General features: G+C 30.6%; 1 protein-coding gene across 1 annotated transcript; it reads right to left on the bottom strand.

Annotated features, from left to right (window-relative positions):
* Positions 1-5,977: 5,977 nt before the first annotated feature.
* On the bottom strand, positions 5,978-8,203 carry LOC109020210 (HVA22-like protein j). The gene is made up of 6 exons (XM_019002632.2): positions 7,979-8,203; positions 7,564-7,643; positions 7,337-7,435; positions 6,518-6,574; positions 6,373-6,436; positions 5,978-6,227 (listed from the first exon to the last, which is right to left on the bottom strand). Exons 2-6 carry the CDS (start codon positions 7,593-7,595, stop codon positions 6,021-6,023), a joined length of 459 nt encoding a protein of 152 aa, XP_018858177.1. The 5' UTR covers positions 7,596-7,643; positions 7,979-8,203; the 3' UTR covers positions 5,978-6,020.
* Between the last annotated feature and the right edge of the window lie 4,390 nt (positions 8,204-12,593).

Here is a 12,593-nt window from a genome sequence, read left to right as displayed (position 1 = left end):
TAAATAATATATATAATTATATATGAAATAATGTTATATTATAATTTATAACATAAAATTTAAATCTTTAAACATGAATATTTGTTTGATCATATGTTTTAAATATAAAGTATATATATATATTAATTACATTTTGTGGCCTAATAAATTCTCAACATATTCTTTTCGATAAATACATTAGTAATACTAATATACATTAGTATATTAATTACATTTTATGGCCTAATACTAATATTATTAGTAATTCACTTTAAGTCTATATATAAATTACTATATAAATCATTATAGTATTAGTTATACTAATACTATCAGTGATATAGTTATACTAAATCACCGTAACTAATACTAATATATAGTTATACTAATACTAATACTATTATATAGTTATACTAATCACTATAACTATATATAGTATTAATATCACTACAACAATATATAATATTAATATCACTATTAGTATAATATATAGTATTAGTAATAATTTAGTATCAATGTATTATTATATTCCATAATGCATAACATATAGTATTAGTATCACTATATCACTATAATATATATATATACACACACACTATATGTAGTAGTAACACTATATATTATACTATATAGAGTTACTAACTATATGGAGTTAGTATTAATATCACTATAGCTATAATATATATACTTGTAGCATATATGTTACCACTATAGTATTAGTAACAATACTATATTATCATTAACATATAGTATTACTAATATTTTAATATAGAGATATATATATATCAAGTATAAATATCATAGTATAATATACTATATATAGTTTATATTTATATATATTATATATAATATGTTAGACATATGTATATATTTAGTATGTATAAATTTTAGTATGTATACAGTATATATATATATATGTGTGTGTATGTATGTATAGTGCATTAAATATGTATATATTTATATATGTATAAAAAAAAAAACAAAAAGCCTAGCGGGCTAGAAAGCCCAGTGGAATTAAAAAGCCCAACTCCCCAAAATACTTAAACGGCGTCGTTTTTGTGCAACCCAATAAAAGAGAGATTCAGCTAATTGAAATGGTGTTGTTTTTATATTAATAAATGACGTCGTTTCAACTTTCAACTTTGTTAGCGTTTAGGCTTTCAACCCTCACTCCCATGTTTCACTGTTCAGACTCTCAGACCCTCACTCTCAGTCTCTCACGCTCACGCAGGCTCGCAGCCCTCCCCTCACCCTTGAGTCCCCTCTCTCACGCAGCCTTCCCCTCTCTCACCATCGCACGCAGCCCCTCTCGCTCGCAGGTGCAGGCGCAGCCACACAACCCTTCTCTCTCCGATACTTTTCTTCCTCTCTCCCGCATTTCTCTCCCTCTTTTGGACGATTATTTTTGCGCTAAACACCCCCCCTTTCTCTTGCTTCTGAATCTGTGATGATTTAAATTTAAAAATTTAAGAATATATGGTTGAATTTTTTTGTATTCTATGGTTAAATTTTTCTTTATCCTAGGGTTTATAGAGGGGCCGAAATTCGAATGTTGTGTTCTTGACAAATGTTTATTTTTAGGCTTTTATTTTTAGAGATTTTTCATTGTTGATTACACTGATTTCATAGATATTACTTTGTGCCATTTATTTGATTCGTGGTATCCGAGGGTTGTCTCTTATGTGCCATTTCGTGGTCCATAATGTAATGTAAGTAATATGCAAATTTCCTAGTCAATGTTAATATGTTATTGATCTGTTTGAAGTTTGAGCCATATTGTAAGTAAGATGTGAAAATCTAGGGTTTATTTAGGGTTCTTGATTCAAATGATTGGTTCAAGGTTTATAACACATGGACAAATTTAGTTTTATTTAGGGTTTATGATTTATTTAGGGAACAGATTTAGGGTTTTTTAATTTTTTTTTTTTTTTGAGTTTACAGATTTATAGATTTAGGACTTACAGAATTTATTTAGTTTTTATTGAATCAATGAATTTATAGATTGTTGTCACAGATTGTACTGATTAAGATTTGAAGTTTTTAAGATTTTTGTGCAAAAGCATTCCTATTTTTGTAATTTTTGGTGCCCTTTTGATGTATTTTATTGATTCACTAGTCAATTTGTCTAAGTTCCTGAACAAAGATCTTCCTCGTGGTTTGCTGTTCTATTTAGGCCTTGTTTGTTTTCCAAAAACATCTCATCTCATCTCACCTCATCATTACAACTTTCCCAAATTCCCACACAAAATAAAATAAACAATTCAACTTTTTCAAATCCCAAAACAACAATAATATTAAAAAATATATTTTAACAATATTTTATTCAACTTTTTAACTTTAATCTCAACTCATCGCATCTCATCTCTGAAAACAAACGGGCCTTAGTTTTAGCACCCATAGCCAAATTGTTTTGATGTTCTGTTTAGTTCTAAATTACAAATTAATATATGTTTAATTGTTTTGTTGTTACAAATGGATCCTTCAAATGAAACAGAACCACCTGGCGATGTGCAACCTTCAATGGAAAGTACAATGGAATCAACAACGACTAATGATCTACTTTCACCCAAATCTAATGTAAATAAGACATCTACTAGTATTAGTAGGAAAATATATGTAGTTTGGGAGTATTTTACAAAGATTAAAACTGATGATAAGTTGAGACCTAGGGTTGCATGTAACTTTTGTGGGGCTACTAATGCTTGTGATCCTAATATAAATGGCACAAAATCAATGTTGCAGCACTTAGAAAAACAATGTAAGAAGTCTCCAATTACGAAACTTGATAGAAACCAATCTGTATTAGGTTTTAATCCTGGAGAAACTAGTGGGGGGCTTGTACCTATTGCTTTTAGTGTTGAGGCTTCTAAAGAAACCTTAGCAGAAATGTTGATTGTTGATGAGCTGCCTTTTAGATTTGTGAAAATGGAGGGATTTAAGAGATTTATGCTTGTTGTGCAACCTAGATGGTCTAGGATTCCATCACATATAACGGTTGTAAGAGATTTTTTAGACTTTATTTGAGAGAGAAAGACAAGTTGAAAAGTGATCTTAAGGGGCATCAAATTTGTCTAACCACGGATACATGGAAATTCGTGTAAAATTTTAACTACATGTGTCTTACCGCACATTTTATTGATGAAGATTGAAAAATGTACAAAAGAATTATCAATTTTTGTAATGTGGAAAACCATAAGGGTGAGACACATAGTAAGAAAATTGAAATGTGTTTAATTGAATGGGGGAGACCCAAAATATTTACAATTACACTCAATAATGCAAGTTCAAATAATGAGACAGTTTCATATATCAAAAGAAAGACAGGGAATAGAAATGATACGATTTTGGAACATGAGTTCTTGCATATAAGATGTTGTGCTCATATCTTGAACTTGATTGTTCAAGATGGGTTGAAAAAATTAAATCAATCAATTGCAAGAATTAGAGGGACTATGAAATATGTGAAATTTTCTCCACAAAAATGGAGCACATTTAAGCAATGTTGTAATAATGAGGATATTACTTGTAAAAGTCACATATGCTTAAATGTAACAACTTGTTGGAACTCCACCAATATGATGTTGGATAGGGCTAAAAAATTTCAAAAAGCATTTCAACTGCTAGAGGATGAAGATTTGGGATATGTTAAGAGTGTTGGGGAGGATTATAGTGAGGATGATGATGGTATTAGTGATTTGAGTAAGGGAGTGACATCCAAGTTATGGTCTCCAACCAAGGATGATTGAGCTAAGAGTAGGTTGTTTGTAAAGTTTCTTAAACTTTTTTATGATGCAACCTTGCGTTTCTCAGGGGCCAATTATATCACTTGCAAGTTTTTTTTTCCTAGAGCTAACCACAACTCAAGATGCAATTAATTTGGAGTGTGTAAAAGGGCCACATAATTTGAGATCAATGACATGAAATATGAAATCTAAATTTGAGAAGTATTGGGAAAGTTTTGAAAAAATGAATCCCTGTTGTATGTTGGGTTGATTCTTGATCCTCGATATAAATTGCGATATCTTCAATTTTGTTTTGAAAAAATGTAAGTTGATAATAGTTCGATTGTTGTTATGTTGGTGGACCGGGTTAAAGATGCATTGACTCGTTTATACAATAGTTATTGTGAAAATGACGGAGGTGATGTTGGGGCACAAGTTCAAACCATAAGCCAATCAAGCGAGGGAGAGACTAGTATTACAAGTTCAACTGGTCAGGTAGAAGATATGAGATCATTTAAATTGGCTCAATTAAAGAAGCGTTTGGAGTCAGAAAACTCTTTGGAGAGTAAATCCATAATGGAGAGGTATTTTTCTGAAAAATGTGAAGAAGATTATGCTAAATTCGACTTGTTAAATTGGTGGAAGGTTTGCTTTCAAAAGTTGCGCGGGATGTTCTTGCAGTTTCGGTATCTACAGTGACCTCTAAGTCGGCTTTTAGCACAGCAGGTCGAGTACTTGATCCTATATGCAGTAACTTATCTCCACTTATGGTAAAAGCCCTTATTTGTATACAAAATTGACTCTGTTCTTCTTCTGCCCTGATTAGCATTCACAATTTAATGGATGATGTTGATGATTTTGAGAATTTTGATATAGGTATGTAACCTCATTCACCTTTTTTTTATTATCTCTATATTATATATAATATTTTGAAATTGTTTTAGTTATTATGTTTTTTTTTTTGTTCGATTTGTGTAGAACTCATGGAAGAAGTTGGAAGTTCTTCAAAACTTGTTTCTTCGGTTGGAGATGATTAAGGTAGGTCATCTTTTTATACTTCTTTCCTCAAGCTTTTTTTCATTTAATGTAATTAATAACTTTTAATTGGAATTTAAGTGTTTGGTTTATTTTAATACAATTGCAATGTTTGTTTGAATGGACTATTGGAATTTGTGGCTTGGTGCTTAGCTCTTTATTCTGGAGTGATTGTATTTTTCTTGTTGTGTAAACAATTAATATTGGTACGGTCTTTTTATTTTGTAATGTGGATACTTGAAGAGACTATTACTATTTTATTTTGTAATCTAGACTTTGTGTGGTAGCTTGTAATCTTGAATTTGTAATCCGGACTTGTGTGGTAGCTACTAGCTCTTAATATGGACTTGTAAATTTCAAATTTGTAATATGGAGGACTTGTTTTATTTTATTAGGGTTGTACAGAAACCGACTCCACCGACGTGAATCGACTGGCTGCGTCAGGAACTGGTGGAGAACCGGTCTGCGTGTGGTGGAAATTTCAAGAAACTGACATTCAACGGTTCAGTCTCGGTTTGAAGCTGGACCGAACCGCTAAATCGACTGATATAATGAAATCTTTTTTTTTAATATACCCTTATTGAAATGACGTCGTTCCACTTAAGTTTAAGTAGAATGATATTGTTTTAGTTAATAAGTATTACAACAGATACCGAAAACGACGCCATGACGTCGTTTTATTAAGGATGCAAGTAAAAAATAATAAGTCTGAAACGACGCCGTTCTACTTAAACTTAAGTGGAACGGTATTGTTTTGATTAGTCTTCTTTTTCCCGAATCCTCTTCCTGAATTTGATCTCTGCAACTCTCTCTCTCTCTCTCTCTCTCTCTCTCTCTCTCTCTCTCTCTCCTATGCATCTCTCTCTCTTTGTCTCTCTCATTATTCTCTCAGTATAATCGCCATAGAATCGACGCCGACCAAGAACCGCCTCGATCAGTGTCCTCCTACCTATTGACCGGTTACGGTCGGCACCTCCCCCATTTTTCAGACGTCGGTTAGCGTCGGTTTTGCTCAAAAACCATGCTGACAACTTCGATTTTCACCCCTATGTTTTATAGCTGATTTTATTTTATAGCATATTTTATTTATTGCAAATATTCATTTTTTGTTTTTATCGTAGTTTTATTTATAGCATATTTTTTTTCTTTCTAGCAGATTTTCATTTTCTGTTTTTTATAGCAGATTTTTTCTACAGTAAATTTTTTTATACAACGGATTTTTTTTATACAATAGATTTTTTTTTTTAATACAAAATTTGTCCAAAACCGGACAGTTCGGTTACATTCCTAATTGTTAGTGTGATTGAACCTTCCAGCAGCGAAGTACTGCAAGACTTGGAGGAACGCCGACTGTCCTAATTCCGAGCAGTTTTGCCAATAGAAAATGGCCAAATCCCACATTCTTGCCCTCCACTCCAGCAACTTATGGTCGATGTCTGTTTCATGCTTAGCTACGTTCGGCCGCAACAAGGTCTCGTATACATAACTGGTTCCCTTCGTTGTACACATTTTCAATTTAAATATGTCAGTCACAACCAATCCATGGTCAATATGGTAGCAAATCTATGCAAAATTCCCCCACCCCTCAAGAAAACAAAAACAAAAGTCCCATTGAAACTCCCTTTCAATTGATGTTTACCTTGGTCTTTGGATACCATAGGTAGATAATAAGTGCCAGCTTCATCTCACCGTATAAGGGGAACCTTCGCACAAGTATGGCATATGTTTATTACAGAGTTAAATAGAGACAGAGTAAATACAGTGTATCAAAAACCTAGGCATACCGTGTCATGAATACGTCCACCACCCTCTCAAGAGCTGTAAGTATAGCCACAATGATCCTGCAAATTAAATAAAAGGGATTAAATAAGGGTGAGATTTAGTTCGGTGTGCTGTTTAAGGCATCTAATTATGGTGAATTTGTATTGATGAGCCATGACCCTACACAACGTAATATGATTGTCATGATGGAGGGATTCACATATCATTCTTCAATAGCCTTTTTTTTTTTTTTTTATAGGAAAAAGACTTCATTCATTTATGAAAGTCAAGTTACAGTTGTGACCTAATACATATAGGAAAACTCCTAACTACTCACGGTTGAGATTCTACCAGTATACAAATTTTTTTGTGACTTGTATGGTCTTAACTTCTATAGTTCTGTACAAAATTTTTCAATAGCCTAAATGGGAGCTATAGATTGAAATTGGCAAATTGCTCGTATGAGCCTGATGATCTCCAACTGAGATACTCATTTCTCATAAATTATTTTCATGTGTAATTATCAAGCCCATTTACAAGAACCCATTATGGTGGGTCAAACATGATTTCGTATTGCTAATAGTCGCATGATAATATTGACTAATTCTATAACAGTTCCTTGGCTTACATGGTAACCTTATGAACTTAAGAGATCAAATTGAACTGGCCTTAAGCCCTTCAAGACCTTTCGATCTGAAAATCCTTTTGAGTTCTTCAGCCTCAAGGTCCCCAAAGAACCCACGAAGGCCATCAATTAGGGCCCTCTTAACATTTAGCGAAAACAAAATTAGACAACAGGAATTGAACAAGATGCAAAATAACGAGAGGCGTATGGTTGTTACCAATATTGACACCAAAATCGGAGTTCTTTGATCCCGACCCTGTTCTTCTCCACGGTTTTGTAACACTGGAGTGCGGGATAGGCATAACAAAGAAGCAGCCTGGGACCGAGAAATTTTTAATAAACAAAATCAACAGAGTAATCAATCAGAACAAGTCAGCAAGGAGCTAAAGCGAATTAGAAGATCTAAGATAAACATCTCGGAGAATAGATATCGGTGAAACATACAGAAGACATCTGGTAATGAAATCCCCCAACATATTTATTCCCCTTCACGTCAAGCACCCGCTATAACACTCCTGCAACACCTGGAATCCAAGCTCTTTTATTTAGCAGCGTTATTCTGAAAAGCCAGATTTTCATTGAAACGAAAAATCCATAGAGAACAAAAGGCAAGACAAAGAAGCATCAATGTTTTTTAACAGAAACAAATTTGCTCAGTACTCGCTGTTGTCTATACCAAAAAAAACCCCACAAACTGGACCTGCTATCCATGGCTGATGTCCGTTTGACGGGTTTCAAAACAGAGAGTACTTACAATGGAAAACTCATGAGAAAACAATTTCAAACATCGGAACAAAACCCATCCATCTATAAGGTGTCAAGAATTCAGAGAATCTGTAGAAGAAATGGAGGTTTCTACCTTAGGAAGAAGGATCTGTCACTGTGATTCTTTGGAAGGAATGTGTCTTGTTGGTGGAGAGAAACAGAGTAAAAACTAGCTTAGACAGAAAAGAAAGAGAGATACAAATGGAGGATGATTTCTTGGCTCGGACGCTTCATTTTGGTCATGCGCGGGTCTCACCGAGTACGTAACGGTTGAACCTGTAGCTCTCTCTTTTAAGTTTCCTCGAACTGTTGCCGAGACTTGAATGATGGCCTTCGTAAATATTGTCTTGTTATATCATGACATGGTCGCATGAGAACCTTTAGATGAGGGACTGGAGAGCATTTGATCATGAACGAGTTGTTTTTTTTTTTTTCTTTTTCTTTATGCTTTTCTGTGGGGACCTCAAAAGTATAAAGAAAAAGAGTAATATTTGTGTAAATATTGTCTAATTATTTTAAAAAATTAATTAATTTTTTTTTTTAAGTAAATGATATCAGCTAGATCATAATAAATAAATAATTAAAAATTTATTTCCCGTGATTTACTGTCCATATACTATATTATTATTATTATTTATTAGTATTTCGATCGTTTTCACGCAGCTTGCTTCTAATATATACTATCCTTTCTTATGGGTATCAATCTCTATAATGGGTACCGTGCGGAATTGGCAATCTTTTTAGGAGGCCATCTTTTCTATTGTAACATATTTATATAAAATAAAAAATAAAGAGATTAAAAATTTAGAAAATTATAATTATATATAAAATTAAATCTCGATAATAAATTTATTATTTCTTCTAAATTTAATTTTAATTAATTGTAATGAGGCCACATCCTTAAAAATAGATCATATATAAAAATTATACAAAATGTTGAAACTATAGGAAAAGTAAATTAGAGAGAGGCATTTCTAAGCGTATTGAAATTTGTGAAAACTTTAGAGAGCATATAATGATTAGAAATTTTTTTGGGGGCATTCTCTAAATATAAATAAATTTTAGGACATTTAGAAATTTAAAAAAAATTGTGGAGGGTCCGCCGCTGGGGCTTTTTAGTATGATGTTAGGTCAACCATTAACCAACTAACGTACCCATGATACCAAAATCTCTCTCTCTCTCACATGATATATTCCTTGGTAATGTGACGTTTATATAACCTGGTGTGAACATGTAGCCAATTAATTAGGTGCATGCTTCTGTTTATTGGCATCTTCGAGGTCAGACACGTGATAATTAGACCGATGACACCAAATCTGCGAGTTTTGGTACATGTAGTTGGGGGTTAGTTTAACCCTATGCTTGGGGTTTATATGTTTAAGGGTGAGTTTGGAAACTCATCTCAACTCATCATTACAATTTTTTCAAATTTCAATATAAAATATAATAAACAATTTAACTTTTTCAAATTCCAAAATAATAATAATATTAAAAAATAATATTCTAACAATATTTTATCATCTCAACTCAACTCACTTTAACATCCAAACACAACCTAAATTGTGTTTGAATAGTAAAGTAATTTTAGATATTTTATAAATAATAATAAAATAATAAATAATAGGGGTAAAAATATTTCACTACTCAAACTAGCCTTTAATCCCATTATATGATTTGCGTGTGATGCAAGCCATATTACGTGGGTTATTATAAATATTTATATATAATTTAGGTGAGATTTGGATAGTGAGTTGAATTCTTTATTATATTTTATATGGCAATTTAAGAAAATTATAATGATTAGATGAGATAAAATTATTTGAAAAAATTGAATTATTTATTATATTTTATGTAAAAATTTTAAAAAATTATAATGATAAGATAAAATAAAATACTTCTTATATCTAGATCGGATACTCAATAATGTAATAGTCAAACCATTGACTATATATGTCGAGAAATTTCATCGAACGTTCGGTGGACAAGTTTTTCCATTTTGTAAGAAACTTCAACCCACCATATTGACTAGTGTAGCTTTTGTTTGAGTTTACTTTGCATTTGCTCTCAATTAACTCATTCCTATTAAAACCTTCTGGAAACTAATTTCGATTAATGCCTGTCAAAAACACTTTCTTTTTAAAAAAAATAAAAAAATAAAAAGTCGTAAAAGTATATCATTATTCTATGTAGTTTAATTAAGTTTGCGAAGAAATTGGACGGATAATACAGGAACGCCATAAAAAACAGTTTAATTCATGGCCCACATAACTAAATTTCTTCAAGCATAAGTATTAGCAACAGCTCCAGCTTCTCTCAGCAGAGGAACCCTCTCCGGACAATGATACACCACTAATTATATTATAATTTAATTACTATTGTATATTAAAATATTAATATTTTCTACTTTAATTCAAAATTTTTATACTTGCAAGTTGCAACACTTTAAAATAAATAAGATAATAATTTTTTTTATAGTTAATTGTAAACAAATTATAAGTGTATTCACAATGAGATCCTTATAAAATTTTTTATAATTTAGTTAAAAATGATATTTCTTATAATTTTTTCTTAAATTTTATTTATCTTTTAAAAATCTTCTACATCTCATTCTCTATCATTTCGCAATTTTATTAAAATAATATTATTTTATTATTTCTTTATTATTTTTTTCTCTCACTTCCATTTACAAATTTAACAACTTAATATTTTTTCTTATATTTTGAACTATTACTATAGTAAATATTTTAAACAAAAAATTAATTTTTTTTTTACTGATTTGATAATATTTTTAAAATTATTATTTTTATATTTTAGTAATTATTTAAATTATTTTTAAAATTATTATTTAAAATTATAATAAATATGGGTATAAGAGAAAATGTAATTGATTAGAATAAGAATGTATTTTATTTATTATAATAAAATATTAATAAAAGATGATTTAGGAAATAAATAGTAGTCATTCCTAAATCAAAATTCTAAAATAGGGAATATGATGGAGGGAGTTTTTGAGATTTTTTCTAAATTATTTTCTATAATTTAAGAATAATAGTGATATAGAAAAACGGATGAGAATGCTCTAATATAGTTATTCTTCTATCATTTTCCAATAAGGAAAATGCTACATGCCCCTCTGGGGGCTCCTGCTGGGCTTGTAGCATTTATTTATTTATTTTTTTTAGTTTTCTTTATATAGAGATTTTTAATAATTTTAAATATTTTAAAAAATAAAACAAAAATTATAATATTATTAAAAAATACTTTCTTAATCACGAAATAGAATAAAAAATAATATTTATTCTACTTCGTGATTAAGGAAGTATTTTTTTAATGATTGTTTTTTTTACTTTCTGATTAAGGAAATGTTTTTTAATGATATTTTAAATTTATTTTATTTTTTAAAAATAGTTAAAAGTGTAAAAAAAACTTATATAAAAAATAAATTAAAACAATACACATAGAAAAGTACATGCTAAGCCCAACGGGAGCCCCCAATGAGACTGTAGCATGTTCATTTTAAATATTTAAAAAAATCATAATATTATTAAAAAATATTTTCTTAATCATGAAGTAAAATAAAAAATTTTAAAAAATATTTTTTATAATTTTTTACTTTACTTTGTGATTAAGAAAATATTTTTTAATATATATTTTTTTACTTTCCAATTAAGAAAATATTTTTTTAATAATATTTTAAATTTATTTTATTTTTTTAAAATATTAAAAAGATCTATATAAAAAATTATTTAAATAAAATACATTAAATAATAGTGGGGGCTGTAGCATCACCCTTCCAATAAACACATTGGGCACAATCGTCTGTCCAGTCCACTCACCCATATCTCGATTCCATCAATTTCGAATCCAACTCAACAGCCTTCAAAGTGGCCCCTACTTGAGTCAACAGCTGCTTCACCTTCGCCCAATACGGACAGGCTGGTTGGGCAGAAGATAAAATATAAAATTTTTATTTTATTTTATTATTATATATATTTTTTAATTTTTATATAAAATAAAAATTTAATTTTTTAAATTTCAATTCAATTTTTTTAAATTTTAAAATAATAATAATATTAAAATATAATATTTTAAACTTTCAAATAAAATATAAAATTCTCATCTTATTCTTCAAACATGCCGCCCTGCTGAAAACGACAACGGGATTGGCCGTAACGATCTCATTGACTTTTGGCAACGCCATCTCTAAAAACAATAGCTCTTCGTAAAACGATTCTTCTATGGGCAGTCCATTTTGTGCATACTTTGTGCACCCTTGCATATGTGGCGAGAATATTTAAAAAAGAAAAACTCACTTGAGCCCATGAAACTGATGAAATTAAGGGAAAAATTTTGAAAAAGAGAATGTGAAAAAGACGACACGAACAAGGCCCCAGCGCCTTTCCCCACCGCTCACGAACCAATTTTAATTTTTTTCTCTCATCTCCGTCGGCACGTCTCTGCACGTATCCGCTACCGACACGTCTCTCTCACCATAGGAACTAAATCTGGGTTTCGCACTCACATCTCTCTAACTTTCGTGCTTTTGTGCATATTTGATTATTGTTAAAATTGAGGTGTTTTTCCTGTTATTCATGGTTTTCTGATGTGATCGATTGCTAGTTCTTGTATTGATGTGAGGAAGATAATACACAATTATGTAATTTGCCGAGCTGGTCTTTTTTGCATACTAGCATTTACACAATCTTGA

Source organism: Juglans regia, chromosome 10 (genome assembly GCF_001411555.2).
Source record: "Juglans regia cultivar Chandler chromosome 10, Walnut 2.0, whole genome shotgun sequence".
Taxonomy (NCBI): domain Eukaryota; kingdom Viridiplantae; phylum Streptophyta; class Magnoliopsida; order Fagales; family Juglandaceae; genus Juglans; species Juglans regia.
The sequence above is the reverse complement of the archived record's forward strand: the minus strand, read 5'-3'. Positions and strand labels throughout refer to the sequence as shown.

What these genes read in the sequence shown, in the direction of transcription:
- LOC109020210 (XM_019002632.2), bottom strand. Translation starts at nt 7,595, where the DNA reads ATGTTGGGGGATTTCATTACCAGATGTCTTCT. An exon ending in GTGGACGTATTCATGACACG is followed by an intron (nt 6,437 to 6,517) that starts GTATGCCTAGGT and finishes ACTTGTGCGAAG; the next exon opens with GTTCCCCTTATACGGTGAGA. An exon ending in TATGGTATCCAAAGACCAAG is followed by an intron (nt 6,228 to 6,372) that starts GTAAACATCAAT and finishes TGTACAACGAAG; the next exon opens with GGAACCAGTTATGTATACGA.